The 15566-nt window shown below is 50.7% G+C and overlaps 2 protein-coding genes across 3 annotated transcripts in view; both read left to right on the top strand.

The window, feature by feature from the left end:
- The window catches only part of SRMS (src-related kinase lacking C-terminal regulatory tyrosine and N-terminal myristylation sites), a 7030-nt gene extending 1957 nt beyond the window's left edge, over positions 1 to 5073 (top strand). The window contains exons 2-9 of one of the 2 annotated variants that reach the window (XM_085519701.1): positions 493 to 614; positions 1349 to 1515; positions 2444 to 2582; positions 3016 to 3174; positions 3282 to 3356; positions 3653 to 3834; positions 3958 to 4114; positions 4437 to 5073. In XM_085519701.1, the coding sequence (XP_085375827.1) occupies positions 493 to 614; positions 1349 to 1515; positions 2444 to 2582; positions 3016 to 3174; positions 3282 to 3356; positions 3653 to 3834; positions 3958 to 4114; positions 4437 to 4630 (1195 nt within the window). In that variant the 3' untranslated portion in view covers positions 4631 to 5073. The remainder of the gene's footprint in view (positions 1 to 492; positions 615 to 1348; positions 1516 to 2443; positions 2583 to 3015; positions 3175 to 3281; positions 3357 to 3652; positions 3835 to 3957; positions 4115 to 4436) is intronic. The other variant, XM_015881699.3, reaches the window with a different exon arrangement.
- Positions 5074 to 8219: 3146 nt separating this feature from the next.
- Positions 8220 to 10503, top strand: PPDPF (pancreatic progenitor cell differentiation and proliferation factor). The gene is made up of 5 exons (XM_015881713.3): positions 8220 to 8362; positions 9008 to 9096; positions 9602 to 9679; positions 9853 to 9949; positions 10198 to 10503. Exons 2-5 carry the CDS (start codon positions 9042 to 9044, stop codon positions 10295 to 10297), a joined length of 330 nt encoding a protein of 109 aa, XP_015737199.1. The 5' UTR covers positions 8220 to 8362; positions 9008 to 9041; the 3' UTR covers positions 10298 to 10503.
- Positions 10504 to 15566: the final 5063 nt, after the last annotated feature.

The raw sequence follows: 15566 nt of genomic DNA, 5'->3' as shown, positions 1-15566 counted from the left end.
TATCCTCCTTCCCATGTGGGGCAATGTGCATCCTTTCCCTGAACATGGAAATGGGAGCTTCTGAGCCACCTTTGGAGCTGTATACACTAGAAGGGAAAGGAGAAAGAACTTCCCATTTTGAGTATGGTGTGAGGATAACACAGCCCATAGCCTTGCCCTGGTGCACGCAGAGGATGGACTGGAAATACCAATTATTTGGGTCCTGTGGCATGTGTCTATGAGCAGATTATTTGGAGAGGGATGAAAGGTGTGTTCTGCCGAGCATTCCAGCAAAACACAAGGGAAGTGTTTGCAGTTAGAAAGTTGTGATAAAATGAACTGAGTGCCTGTGAGAGCAGCGAAACAAAGCAGCCCTGGTGCGGACTCGCTATGATGTGCACCCTTGCCCCATGCATGTACAGCACCTCTGCATTCTACCCCATCCTAATCACTGCCCCATCCCTATCATAAGTCCTGCCCTGGCTCTGACTGCCCTCTGCTCTGCTCCTCCAGGTGGTATTTCAGCAAGATCAGCCGCAATGAGGCTGAGCAGCTGCTCCTCTCTCCTCCCAACCAGCATGGCTCCTTCCTTGTCCGGGACAGCGAGAGCAGCAGGGGCGAGTACTCCCTCTCAGGTAATTTGGGGGTAATTAACCTGAGCAAATGAGCACAGGGAAAGGAGCCAAGCTGGTCCCCAGGAGCAGCTCAGTCAACACAGTGAGAGAAAGGTGGAAATATGCTTTGAGAGCTCTAGTGCTCTTGTTAAAAGGAGCTGACTGCTTCCTAAAAGCTAACAGGTGTAGGTATGGGTCTCTGTGTTACTGTGGCAAAGGAAAGTGCATCGTTTCCATCTGGAGTATGAAAGCCATGAGCACGTTATGGCAGTTTAATGATGGTTTTTCAGCTCTAACTCCTGGGATTTCATTCCAGTGGCTTTTATAGTCTGATGACTGGCTGTAAGGTGTCAGGAGCTGGTGTGCTCCTGTGCACAGCAAGCTGAATGTGGGGAGTTTCAGGCCAAGCAGCATCATTGCAATGTGGTTTGATCCAAGCCAAACATTTGCAGCTCCTGGCAAGCCATAGCTCTGTGCTGCAGTGTGCTTTCTGCAGGTACAGCCTCTCCTGATTCACCGACCCCACGTGGTGATGAACTCAGATGCTCTCTGAGCAGCTTGTTTGCATGGCAATGGTTTCCTCTCATAAAGCATCGCTGCCTGTAGCTGGCAGTCTGCTGAGCCAGGCAATGCCAGAAGGAGGGGTGAACCCCAGGGCTCCTTTAGGGGGGATTAAATATCCCAGGTGAAGCAGTGGATGGGGTGCTGGGGATCCGGGAAGGAGCTGAGATTTTCCCCCTTGGCTTCCCCTGCAGTGCGCAACCACACCAAAGTCAGCCATTTCCGCATCTGCAAGAGCCCCGCGGGCAGCCTGTACATCCAGAGGGGTCATCCCTTCCCCAACATGGAGGAGCTGCTCGCCTTCTACACCGAGAACTGGAAGGTCATCCAGAGCCCCTTGCTGCAGCCCTGCAGCCCCACGGTGTGTACGTGGCCACCTCCTGGCTGCTTTTCCCTTTGGGCTTGGTTGGGTGTTTCTTTGTTGGGTTGGAGCCTAAAAGATGTAGAAGAAAGGAAAGAAGCTAAATAGGGAAGATCAGAAATAACATATATCCATTTGGGATTTGAGCTTTGTTAAACTAAAAGCTGTAACGCACTGTTGTATGGCTTCCAGTTCACATTCATTGGCCATATTAAGGCTGGGCTTGTTGTTTGGGTGCATGGAGAGCTGCCTTGCCCAGCTTGTGACCTGTCCGAAAGGCACAGCCTTTTCTGACATATTTGCTCCATGACAAAGACTCAAAACCTCATTGTTACAAACTCCTTCAATACTGAGTCTGGAAATAGCTGCTCTTCCAGATTTTTTTCCTAGAGGATAATAAGACCCCTTTGCTTTTCTATGGTTCTTGTGCCAATTAGTGTGGCACTCATAAATCCAGTTACAGCACAAATCCCAAGCTCACTTCCTGATTAGAACTTCATTTGCTAATTATGGCTTAGAAATAACAATTACCTATGTGAATAATTGGAAAATGAAATGGGCTAAGAGATAAAATAAATGCTTAACGAGCTGAAGACTAAACCAGCCATAATATGCAACGATATTAATTTATTTGCTTTTTATTTATTGGTGGAAATATAGAAAAGCCATCTTTGGGGGCTGGTGAGGAGTTACTTATACATTATCATAGAATCACAGAATGGTTGACTTGGAAGGGACCTTACAGCTCCTGTGCCAAGGGCTGGTAGACCCCCACCAGCTCAGGTTGCCCAGGGCACCCATCTATGGCATTGGGTACCTTCAAGGATGCGTGACACAGGTGCATGGCCAATGCCCCATGCCCTGAATGGGACCAACAGCTGGCATAGGCTGTCCCAGTGGGCCTGAGTGTGCCATGCCCCTTCTGCAGACACCCCCAGAGAGGGATGGCTGGGAGCGCCCGCGTTGGGAGTTCACCCTGAGGAGGAAGCTCGGTGAGGGTTACTTCGGAGAAGTGTGGGAAGGACTGTGGAGAAACACAGTGCCCGTGGCCATCAAGATCATCAAAGGTGCGTGGAAGGGCAGATATTAGCGGTGACCTACTGAGTGTCTTGTTAGCTGCCACAGCATTCACACCCTTCTGTTTCCTGCTCCTCTTGGTCACTGTGTTTGTCTTATCAAGCAAACCGTGGTAGGACCCAGCATGTAGCCATGTATGGAGCCATACAAGCTTGTGCTGTCTTTGCGTAATGGCTCAGCCCATTGGGTTTGCGATAAGTCAGATGGGTTTGTGATGCGTCAAGACTCGGTGGAACAATGACAATGAAAATGGGAGCTGAAACCCAGTGGAAAACATCTCATGGGTGTTTGGACCTGAGATGCAGGGTGTGCGGATAGCAGGCTTGAGAGACGCGGGGAGGATAAAGGTCCTTACAACAAATATGGGGTGCAGAGCTCTGAAGGTCTGAATGCTAAAGGGCTCACAGCAGCTCTCTCCCTCAGCTGACATGAAGGCAGAAGACTTCACCAAGGAGATTCAAAACCTGAAGCGCTTGAGGCATGAAAAGCTGATCCAACTGCACGCTGTCTGCTCACTGGATGAACCTGTGTACATCATCACCGAGCTCATGCGGAAAGGCAACCTGCACAGCTACCTCAACAGTAAGTCAGTTTATTTTTGCTGGCTTTTATTTCCTTTCCCAACCTGATAATCAGACTTAGAGGGAAACAAGACCAACAGCTCCCACCAAGACCTGTTTTTCTGCCAGGTGCATCCCTCCTCCTCCAGACCTCTGGGCTGGGGCTCTGGCAGCAGTTGGTGCCGGAGGAGAAGGAGCTTGCAGGTAGGATGGGTTGGGAGCAGACTTGCATGGCAGCAGGTCACCTTCAGCTTTGACCAAGCTGCAGATATCTGCATGCTCTTTCAGCACGAGGTGCTCCTCAGCCTCACCACAGTCCCATTCCTGATGGCCATAATGAATGTACCACAGAGCACAGTCCCAACCTCAGATTTGAGGTTTACTTGTTCCCTTTAACACCTGGTCCCACACTGCCAGCACAGGATCTCATTTCAAACCTGAACACCCTAAAATAAATGTTACTAGTTTGCCTCAAATGCCTGGATCATTTGGGTTGACAGGTCCTGAAGGGAAGTCCCTGGGCACCTCCCACCTGCTCAACATCGCCTGCCAGGTGGCAGATGGGATGAGGTACCTGGAGGAGAAGCACATCGTCCACCGAGACCTGGCAGCCAGAAACATCCTGGTTGGAGAGGAGCTCACTTGTAAAATTGCTGACTTTGGACTGGCCCGGCTCCTCAAGGTCAGTCAGTGCCCCACACTGCAGCCGTCACCTGTTGACCCCTTCCCATGGTCTCCAAGGCAAAGCTTTTAAACAGCACTCATCTTGCAAGCCCTCAAACACTGTCTCCCTTTGTTTTTTCAGGATGACATTTATTCCACCAGCAGCAGCACCAAAATCCCAGTGAAATGGACAGCCCCTGAAGCAGCCAACTATCGCACCTACTCCCTCAAATCCGATGTCTGGTCCTATGGCATTCTGCTCTATGAAGTCTTTACATACGGGCAGATCCCATATGAAGGTAGGGCTGATGGTCCCTTCCAGCATCTTGCCCATGTTCCTCAAAAGTCAGTGTGTCAGGAATTGTCATATTGTTCCTTTTGCAATGGAAGTTGAAGCGTCTCCATGGCACATTATATGGTTATTGTTCACTCTGGAGAGTGCTTAGAGGGAATGTGGAGGGATCTGGAAGGTGTTATGGGCTGGATCATCTCTCTCAAACCAAACCTGTGGCAGAAGCTGTTTTTAAGCAATGCTGGTTGACCTCTTGGCCCACTGCAGGTCTACCCTTAGTATGTCCTTTGGGAACATTAAGGCAAAGGGAATCTTCTCTTCCCTTGCAGGAATGACAAACCAAGAAACCATACGACAAATCACCAGGGGTTACCGCCTTCCCCGGCCCAGCCCCTGCCCCCCTGAGATTTACAGCATCATGCTGGAGTGCTGGAGTGGCAACACAGAGGAGCGACCCACCTTCATGGCACTGCGGGAGAAGTTGGGCTTCATCTACAGGAGGCTGTTCAACACTCTGTCCTGAGGGACCTTCCCACCCTTCCTGCAAAACTCCCTTTGGGCCAGCTCTTGCCAAACGGCTCCTTCTTTATGGTTGCCCTCCCATAGGACTTGAAGGAAAGCACATCTCATCAACCCCCCCACCCCATACCCATAAAAAAAAACAAAAGAAAAACAAAAAACCAGCCCCTGGACCCTCTTGGTGAGAATGCAGGGAGGTGGCCAAGGGAAAAGGCAATGAAGTGTGGAGTATTCATTACTGGAGCTTGGCTGCACAGCAGTCTTGGAAAGCTCTGTGGTAGTGAAGACATCGCCCAGTTCACAGCTCCATTCAGCCAGTAGGGTGGGAGGTTCCTGCCATCCCCACACCAACATGAAGGTTTGCAGTTTGTTTTCAGTTGTGGCTCTGCTTGGTTTTCTTGTAGTGTGTGTCCAGTGTCCTTGTCAATAAATGTGTGTGCCTCCATCCATGCTGCCTTCTGCATGCTATAGAACCATGAAGATTGGAAAAGACCTTCAAGACCATCCAGTCCAACGCCATCCTACCCTGCCATGCCCACTAACCATGTCCCTCAGGGCCATATCTCCATGTTTTTTGAACTCCTCCTGCAGGTACGGGGACCCCACCACCTCCCTGGGCATGGTGGGGATGGGTTGGTAGTTGGAATAGAGGTAGCACTGCAGGTAAGACTGCTTCACCCTGTTTTGCTGCAATGCAGAGGCACTTTTTGCTGTGGTTTTCTAAGGCTCCATGGCTCCTGCAAATACAAAGCCATGGTATTACTGCTGCAGGGAGAACTACCATAGTGGGATGAGGGGTGTTTTGGTGAGCAAAGGGGATTGAAGATGCTGGAAAATAGCCAGGTCAAGTTTGGGATTTAGGATCACAGTTGTGGCTCTTCTGCTTAGGAGCAGCTCTGAAAGTGCATGGATCTACCCGTGATACAAAGCCAAGGGTTGCTCCCATCAGCTCACAGAGCCCCTCAGTGCACAGCATCACAGGCACCTCCTGAACCTCCTCCTTATGAACCCAGGGGCACCATTTGTTCCTTTTGCCAACTCCATGCACACTCCCCAGGGCTGGGCTGACCCTGGCAGCACTGAAAGGGCCAACTGAAAAGCAGCAGTGGGAGCAATGCCAAAGTGCAGGGACAGCAGGGGTGGAGTGTATGAAATTAAAAAGTTTAAGCACTGCTCTCTTCATGTTAGAAACAGCCACGCTGTGCAAAACAGCGGAAAAGAATCCAGTGTTAATTGAGCAAGGCTTTGTGATCAGGGGCTCGGAAAGGGGAGTTTCAGAGTGCAATACTCAGGAGCTGTGATGCTCCTGTGTTGTGTCCATGTCCAGAGAATGGTGCAGCTCTGTGATGCACATTCTGACTGGAATTGACATTCCCACCTGGGAAAATCAACCCATTGGTTTTGCTGTGGTGTTTGCCAATGGTTGCAAGAGGAAACTTTCATCTTGAAAAGCATTTTGGAGTCTGATGGTGCACTTACTTACAGCCCAGTCTAATGTGAAGCTAAAGTTTGAAGCTGCATTTGATAGGTGATGGATTTATTGCATGCCAGGAAGGTAGTGGGATGTGTGCATGGCAGGACAGATTATAGGCATGCAGGCCTTGCTGCCACGAGGTGGTGCTAAAAGTGAAGCAGAAGCTGCTCGGAACGTTCAAGATTGCAGGTTGCAGCCTACATGCATTCATCCTGCATGCAGCTGTACTGCAGCAGCAATGTCACAGTGCAGAGAGGGAATGAGGGGACATGAGAACATGGCCAAGCTGGCAGCGCTCACAGCAGCTTCTCCTTCCTCCTCTGCAGCTGCTGCGCTGCTTGGTTTTGTTTCCAGCTTTGTCTGCTGGGTTCTGGCATCTTTCTGAGTTTATATTTGCACTTGGATTGAAGCCACAGCTGGAGCAGGACTTATATTTTCTTCTCTCACAGGATCTCAGCCTCATCTCCCACCAGAGCTGGAGATGTAATGGGGGATCAGGCTGTGCTCCAGCTGCAGGGGTCCTGTTCCTTTCCAAATTGCCATAGGGTGGGCACTGCAGATGTGTTATTAGCAGCATCCACTGCTCTGGTCTCAGCCTGGCACGTACCCAAATTGTGGATCCATGTTGTCCAAGTGGCATTTGGAAACAGTGCCAGACTAAGGCAACGTACGTGAGCTATGTGTCGTTTGTTCCTATTTTTAACATCCCACTTTTGCCTTTGTGAAGGGTCAGGGAGAAGCAAAGTTTCTGCAAGGAAAGAAAAATATCCCAAAGTTGTAAAATGTAGGAAATGAAAGCAAATATTTTTCATGCTGGGCTTTTGCAGGAGCTCCTCTGACAGCAGAGGGATGGCACGAGGGCAGTACTGAGGGGCCAAGGGCAAGCAGAAAGCACAAGCTATTTTTGCTCAAATATGTGAGTTAATCAACAGCCAAAAGGCTGAGTCCTGGAAATTAGTATGGGGCAGCAGGTGAGGAAGGGGACACTGGTCTAAAGGTGCTGGAACATGGGGCAGAGCAATTTGAGCCCCATAGAAATGGCAGGGAGGTCTTTAGGGAGGGCTATGGGGTTTTCTCTCCTGTGTCTCCTTTTCACTCCTGTGTCACTCAGTGAATCTCTTGCTGTCCAAGTCTGGTGCAGCATCAGGAAAGGGAGGTATGGGTTGACTTGGAATTCCCAGTTCACCCAGTTGCTGGTGCTGTTCTCTTTGGCACAACCCTGTTGTGACACTTGGCCTTTCCTTGGGTCACTCTCACCTCTCTGGGTGCAGAACCAAAAACCCCAGTGCAGCTTTAAGGCAGCTCTAAAGTCTTCTGAAAGTTTTGGGTTTCCTCTTGTCATTAGTGGTGGGAATGGAATGGGATGGGATGGGATGGGATGGGATGGGATGGGATGGGATGGGATGGGATGGGATGGAGTGGAGTGGAATGGAGTGGGATGGGATGGAATGAAATGGAATGGAATGGAATGGAATGGAATGGAATGGAATGGAATGGAATGGAATGGAATGGAATGGAACAGCTAGCAGGTACCTACAAAGATCAAATTCCACACTATCACTTCAGTGCTGACCAAATGACAAAGCAAATGACTGAGGGTGTTACCCAAATGCCTGCTGAGCACCGACAGGCACAGCTCAGCCTGTATGAGGGGTCCTGGGGTTGGTTTAGGGGGGGTTGGGGTTGTTGGGCACCCTCCAGCTCGCTCATGCAAAGCTTTGCTGCAGGGTTATATGGGGACGTGCTCGTGGCCTTGCTCTGCAGCTGCCAAGTGAAGCAAGGAGCCCCTGCCCTAAAGAGCTGCTATTAAAAATACAACAAATGTGAGTTAAAGCAGAGCTGTTCTTCTCTATGGAAATGAAATCTGCGTGGATATAAGTGTCTCCTTGGAGCACAGCCTGGACATGGAGCAGCATCCTATATTGGGACAGCAGAGCCTCAATGCAGACTTGCATCATTTCCCAACCCCTTCAAATAAACATTTCTCCGTTTGTGCTGCGGTTTTAAAGAGCCAACGAGAGCTTTTCCCCTGGGGGGTCAAACGGGTTTTTGCTGTTTGGCTGTACGGAGAGGGGAGTGGCTACGTGCTCTATATAAAGGGGGTGGAGGGGATAAGCCCAGCAGCGCCGCGGCTCAGGCCGTGCGGAGCGGACCCGGGTGCTGCGCTCCCTCGGGCGGGGGGCTCCGAGCGGCCCCGCCGGGCCCCTTTACCCTCCCCTTCCTTCCTTCCTCTGGACCCCACTGGGCCCTAGTGCCGGCCAGGTGCGCTCTAAGGCCTTTAGGGTTGGGTTAGGGGTGCTGGGTGGTGGGGTAGCTCAGCTTTGAGCAGCATTACAGAGGGGGGAATACATACAGTTGGGGGGAATTGGGGTGGGGGGCTGCTTTAGGAGGGGTTGGATGGGTCTGGGTTCAACTTGGGGGCTTAAGGGATGGAGTTGAGCCCCCTGGCTGGATGCTGTGGTCCCATGTGGGGGTTGTGTGGGGGTCAGCACAGTCGGTGCTGTGCTTCAGCTTCCCCAGCATTGCAGCTCAATGTGGGTGCGTGGTCCCTGTGGGTGCTGGGCTGCACAAAGCCCCCACCTTGCTTTTCTCTCCTTTGTTCCTTATGCAACTTCACGCTGAGATTTCACAACTGCAAAGGGTTGATCCGAGTTAAATAGCAGGATTGCTGCAGGGAAGCAAAACAACTGTGCTGGGCACCAGGAAGTTGTTGTTGTTGTTGCACTGTTGCTGTGCAAGCAGTTGTTTTCAAGGGAGTTATTTGGGCTTTGCATAAAGCTCTGAGCCAGAGCTGTACAGCTGCAGATTGACACACATGGAGGGCTCTGTATGCTGGGCATTATACCCAGTGTAGTCAAATCTCTTACAAAATAATCAGTCTGTTCGTGGCTGTTCCTTTACTTGCAGGTTTTCTATCAGCACAAACCCAGGACCCAGAGCCATGGCCTCCATCCCATCGAGCGGCTCGTTGATGGCCACACACAACTATCACCGAAGTAAGAACGGAGCACATCAGGGGGTGGAGAATCACTGAGAGCCCACAGGAGCTCCTTGGCAAGGGGGAAGGGTGCCCGGCAGCTCTGACCAGCTGGGAAGCAGCCATGCCAGCTCCTCTGTCTGTTATAGGGTTATAAGTTGCAGGGCATTATGCACTGCTGCTGTAGAGATGAGCTGCAAAGGCACTCTGGGCCATGGCAGCCAATGGTGCCTCTCTGGGGGTGGCTTTGTGCTCCAAGGGAATTGACATATTTCTTTTGAGCTCAAATTAGGAACAGGCTTACAGCAGTTGGGCTAAAGCTATGGAGATTAAGTGCAGGAATCAGCAACCTCTTGGCCCTGAGACATCTGTAAAGGCTTCTGAAGTGTTCTTTGCAATGCCAAGCTGTTAAATAACATCCTTGGGGGCGGAAGTGTTTTCCTGTAGAAGTGTTCAGGTGTTTTGTGTTGGCCAACCTGCCATCCCTCCATGTTTCCTTCCTGGTAACTGCAGTTTCTCTGCAGGGCGTCTGAGCTCCACGTCCAGCAACAGCTCCTGCAGTAGCTCTGAGTATGCTGGGGAGGTCATCCCCCACCACCCGGGTGAGTGCATGGGAACACATTCCCTCCGTGTCCCAGCAAGAACATTGTGCCTTTAGAAATCTATATGGAAGCACTGAGGGCAGCGTGTAGCTGTGTACTTACCAGAGCTGTCCCAGCCTCTTTGGGTTGGTAGTGGAGCTGCCTGGTATGCACTGATCTCTGCTGTCCCCCAGGTCTGCCCAAATCTGACCCTGGCCAGTGGTGGGCCAGTTTCTTCTTTGGGAAGACAAACCACCCTGCCATGACAACTGTCTCAGAGTCCCCAGAGAGGTGAGTACTTTGCTCCAGATAAAGAGATGGGAGCAGAGCTGCTGTGTAGCACCCAGGGATTCCCATTCCACGTCCCCAGAGTGCATCCTATCCTGGGTGGTTGGGAACCATGTCCCCATGGTGCATCCTGACGCTATGGATGGCATCCTGTGAGTCTTCACCACCTGCTGTTAGACTGTGGAAATAAAGGCAGGTTGAGGACAAAGCACCATGCTGATTTCCTGACCCGATGTATATCTCTCTTGCAGCTTGAGAGCATTGCCAGTGGGGAACCTGGCATGTGGGCTGGTGCCAGGAGCAGGACGCAAGCGACATGCCAGTGAGCCAGGCATCGGGCCCTCATCCTGAGCTGCATTACCCTTCCCTTCCCCGCAGAGCTGCTTGCAGATGTATGTGTTGCTTCGGGGTAAGACAAGGCAGCAACCCTCCAGCAATTCCTACACCAGCCTTTTACTATTTCTCAATGCAACTATGGCATTTCTGTGCAGATTCGGTAACACGCGTTTATTGACTTTGTACAATGACTACTAATAAACTCGAGCAGCCTTTTAGAACACTGTGGGTTATTCTTCACTGGTGGTAAGGGGTCTGCCTGTCTGGGGTCAAACTGGGGGTGTGGATGGGATGGGTCTTGGAGACAGTGCAGTCTGCATCCAGTGTTTCCACCATGGCTGCAATGCTGGGAGGGACTTCTCCAGTAGGTGAGTAGCTCTGAACCAGACAGCGTGGTCATGCCAGCATGACTCACTGGTGCAGGGGTGTTTTGCATGTGAGCAGGATCTGGCTTTACCACTGCAATTCGACAGGCTCCTGCTGCACCTTGTCCTCCCTGTGTGGCTGCACTGCCCTGCTGTTCTTCTGCCTCCTGTGCTTGGGGTGGGAGCGTGAGGCTAAAACTGAGCCTGGTCTGTGTGAGGGTGAGATCAGTTTGGGCACAGACTGAGCTCAGCAAGAGCTGTGGCTTGCTCGTCTTGTGTTCTGTGGGTGCAGTATCAAGGTTGGAGCTTGTCTTCCTGCAAGTATGGTGGTATTTTTAGGGGAGGGAGGGAGTGAGGGTTTAACCAAGGTGGGCAGTGCTGGTGTGTAGTTGGCTGATGTTTGTGCTGAGCTCTGGCTGGTTTTGCCATCAATTAGTCTATGTGACCCTTCTGCTGACCGGCTGATTACTGGGTCGTGCTGCTCACTGAAGCAATACAAAAACAGGAGCCTGAAGGTCCTTGTGTGCAGGAGGGATGAGGTCCCAGCTCCAGCTGGAGCCCAGTGAACTTGAGGGCAGGAGCAAACTTAAAGACGTGAAGTCCTGCTCTGGTTTGCTTTCAGCAAAAGGTCTGTGACAAACCACGTGTGTACTGGGTGAAAAAAGGGGGGGAAAGGCCTTTTTGTGTAAAAGCAAGTTGAGGTGGGAACAGAGTGAGCATGGCCTTGGGTGCAATCCCAGCATTGCTGCTTGTCCCTTGAGCAGGGTTGAGGATGGGAGCAGTGGGTCTGTGTGTGCTGCAGGTTCCTGGTGGCAGCCCCATGTTTCAGGGAGAGAAATGTATTTTTCTTTGGGCTTGCAGCCATGTAGGCCGCAGGTTATCAAGTGTGGACACAGGCAGAGTCAATATTGCTGTTTTCTTGTCTACCCCATGACTAATGAGGTTCAGATCTAGTTCCTGGGGGTGGGTTAAAAGTCTACCCCAGGGTTTTGGGGACCAACAGCAGAGTGTGTGTCATGCAGCTCAGGCCTAAACCCCTCCCATTTTGAATCAGTTCCCCTATTGATGGTGCTGACTCGGGGCTTTCCAGGAAATAAGTTTGCTGAAGGCTGTGATGGACTTTGACTGTACAAAAAGCAAATTGTTTGAACTGTTGTTTTGTGCCCAGCGCCAGGATTTGTTTTTCTGCCTCATGCTCTGGCAGGGGGCTGATTTGGGAGTCCCTGGAACCCTCAGGATGGCACTACTGTGTGCAAACGTTCCTGACCCCATTGGCTGCAAGGCAAAGGGAGATCTAGGATATGGGCTCTGGAGGTTGATGTGGCCTGGAAAGGGAAGGTGGGAAGGATGAAAGTTGGTGCTGCAGGGCTGAGAAGTCACTTCTGTTCCAGTGAAGTTGATGGCATTTCTGAGGTTCCTCCCCAAATGCTTCCTGACAGATGCATTCCTGTATCCTATGTCCCTTTAATGTATCGAGTAATAAAGGTATATTTGATACACAATATAATCTATAATGGGCTACATTCTTTCTGCTGGGAACAGAATGGCTTTGTGTTCTCACTGTGCCTGAGTGAGATAATAGCTTTAATTAATAATAGAGCAGAGATGCACAAACACTTCCTCTTCCCTTTGTGCAGCTGCATCACTTACACCCATATCTCAGCCTGCTTTATAAAGCACAGTGGCAGCAGGGTCGCTATGGGCACTGGGAGGAGTTGGTCTCTGTGTGTAGGGGTTGTGACATGGGGAGCCTCACGTTGGGAGAGAAGGGATGAGATGGGTGCAGGGTGGGTGTGTGGGAGGGCAATGGCAGCACAGCGGGCTCTGCAGGTGGTGATGGGGGAGCTCTGGGATGATGGTGGGCAGGCAGACAGATGGGCAGAGCAGTGGTGGAGGATTAAAGGGGGTGGGGTGAGGATCCAGGCAGATTTCCCAGCACAGAACCTGTGATATGTGTATGGAAGAGAGAAAGCCGAATTTCATTTGTATCGATCAAGAATCAATCGCTTTAAAAGCCAGCAGGCAACAAGATATGGATAGATTTCCTTTTTTTTTTTCCCCCTTTGATTTTTCTTCTAATTACAGTCTCCAAGTAACCGTGGCTCTCCATGTGTTCTTGCTTTGGAGCAGATTCTCTGCTTGCTTTTCTCCTTATTTATCCACCTGGTTCTCAGGGCTCCATGTTCCAGCTGGGGCCTTTATGGGGATCTCTCACCAGGCACCATTTGGGGAACGCTCTCCCTCCTCCCTTTTTTCCCATCTTCAGCATCGTGCAGCTCCAGGCCGGTGTGGGCAGCTGCTGCCACCTACCGGGCCGGATCCACCCTCTGTCCATTCGGGTTTGGGTCTCTGATAATCCCAAGATGTGCTGGGGATGCCGAGATGTCCCCAGGATGAACGCAGGCTTTTCTGAACTCGGAGTTGTGCTCAGCTGCCAAAACGCAGAAGCATCTCAATGTGTAGAAATGTATTTTAGCAGCGATTCTGGAATGATTGTGAGGAAGGTGAAGAGCAGTGAAGAAGGAGTTAAAGTCTTTGGAAGAAACTCAAGTTTATGGGAGGAGCCACTGCAATGGACCTGGGGATGTGCATGTAACCCATGAGTGATGCTCAGCTCAGTGAGCAGGAAATCGGACATTTTATGATGGTTTTCCCTCCAAGGCTGAATTTTGACTGAGAGCCCACAAGCTGCTTTGCCTTTACAACAGGATGTGCAGCTGAAGGTGCTGTTGGCTGGGTCACCTAATCCAGCTGGGGGTGTCCAGGATGTTTCCAGCCCCTCTTCCCCTGGATTTTGGACACGAATACCTACAAGCACCCAGCCATGGGGTGGGATGCTGCAGGGGCAATTTCCCTGTTTCAACCCTATGGCTTATCATCTTTTTTGTGCAGAAGGTGTTTCTTAAAGAAACCCATAACCCAGATGGCCCTGAGGACACTTTTAAAGTCCTTTAAGCTGTGACCCTTCAGCATTGCTACCTCAGATCACCACAGTACCAGGATCTTGGTGGTTATGATGACCTGAAGGAAGCTCTGGCTGCTCGTGCCAGTGATGTCAAGTCCCTGTGTGAGCCCAGCACAGCCACGTGGCACCCTAATGTCCCATCAGGGTGACATTGGACACCGGTCCCAGCTGGCTGGGTGGCAAGAGAGCTTGGGCATCTTGCTGTTACTGCCAGAAGTTATTTTTAAACCAGTGGCTCCAATTTAAAGTTATCAGCATCGTGCACTGACTGAAGGACCTCAGCTCTCGGCTGCCCCTCCAATGCTCATGAAGCTGTGTATTTCTTCTTTTCAAGGCAAGTATTGCTTTGTATGAGGTGAAGGAGGAAAACTGTGATCCCTCTGCTGATCCTGTGGCCAGCCCCTGTGAGAGCAGGGTATCTGGGGTGACACGGGGGTGAGCATCCCTGGTGGCTGCTGTCCCTTCTCCTTCAAAGGGGACCTGATGCATTGCACAGGGAGAATTGTGAGAGCTCAGTGAGCTGAACACGTTATTCATGGGAAGGAACCCCCTTCAGTACCAAGGCAAATTCAGGCAGGCAGCCTGGGGTGTCAGCATCCCAGATACATACAAATTACCAGCACTGCGGATTATTCCCTCTTGCACTATGCAGAGACTTGTGGGGAAAAAAAATAAATCTCAGTTATTACATCTGGGCAAATGGGGATTTTTGTACAGTTTAAGGCACCAGATCCTAATACAGGGGCTGAGGGGCTGGAAGGAGTGATGATGATAACTAAAAGGGGTACAGGATCCTGCCAGTCGCCATCACAGCACCTTTGAATGGCCTTTGGGGGGAGGTCTTAATTCCTTGAGTTATCCCAAATCATTTGGGGGTGGCTTTTCTAGGGGAAAGCCTAAATAGGATGGGATATAGGGGAGCAGCTTCAGCTGGGCCCAAATCTGAGGCTGGAAGGATGAAAACCAGGCTCTGAACTCCCAGTCGCTGCATGTTTTGCCTGCTCAGGTCTCTTCTCCTTCCTAGAGCTGAGAACTGGAGGATGAGAACGAATTTCCAGGTCCAACACTGTAGTGAAGCGCTTCTGTTCAGGATGCAGGTGCTGGGGAAGCCCTGCTCTGCAGCACACGACTGTGGCTTTAAGTCCCTTGGAGGCTGGGTGTCAGGTGGCTGCCCCTCATCCCGATTAGCCAGGTCTGGCAGCTCTCTCCTATTCCTGTCCTGCACTATTTATAGTGTGATGGGCTGTCGGGCTCCGCTGCGCTGCAGCTACAGGCAGCCCCATTTCTATGCCTCCTGCCTGTCCTTGCATAAAAAGAGTAGATTATCTTTTGGCAAAGCACTGAAAAATGGGCAGGAAGAATAAGGGACTTGTACTCCCATCCCTGCTATGCATTGCCACACTCAGTGTCCATCCCCAGCACATCCAGGTCTGGGGTTATGCCAATGCGCCCATCCCAAAATGAGCTCAATGCTTTTAAATACCATTTAAACCCTTCCTTCTAAATGTTTGTTTTTCCTTTTTCCCCCCTAGTACTCAGTATTGCACAGAGAATGCTGCATAAAAGATATCTTCCTATCACATCTCTGAGGAGATACCACTGAACTGTAACATCCAGGGAAAGAAAAGTCTCCCCTTAAACATTATGAGATCTTAGTACCATTTTCTTCTATGTGATGTGTGTTTAACCCCGAGACTGTCAATTGAAAGTATGTGACTTAGCTGCTAAGCCCACTGAAAGACATCTGGCCCACAAAACTGGTTTGGACTATGAGATAGATTAACTCAAAATTCACTCTCTTTTGACCTGTTTTTGGTGTTGGGACACAGAAAATGTTGTATTACCTTGTAACTGCTCAGCTGACATAGGCATAAATACTCTGACCACCACCTGATATTTGTTAATGCAAAGGAAGCATCACGGTAGGGCAGTAGGACGTTATTCATGGTTTCCT

This window comes from Coturnix japonica, chromosome 19 (assembly GCF_054131305.1).
Source record: "Coturnix japonica strain WE chromosome 19, WE-NBRP24, whole genome shotgun sequence".
NCBI classification, from domain to species: domain Eukaryota; kingdom Metazoa; phylum Chordata; class Aves; order Galliformes; family Phasianidae; genus Coturnix; species Coturnix japonica.
This window is presented reverse-complemented; position numbering and strand designations above follow the sequence as displayed.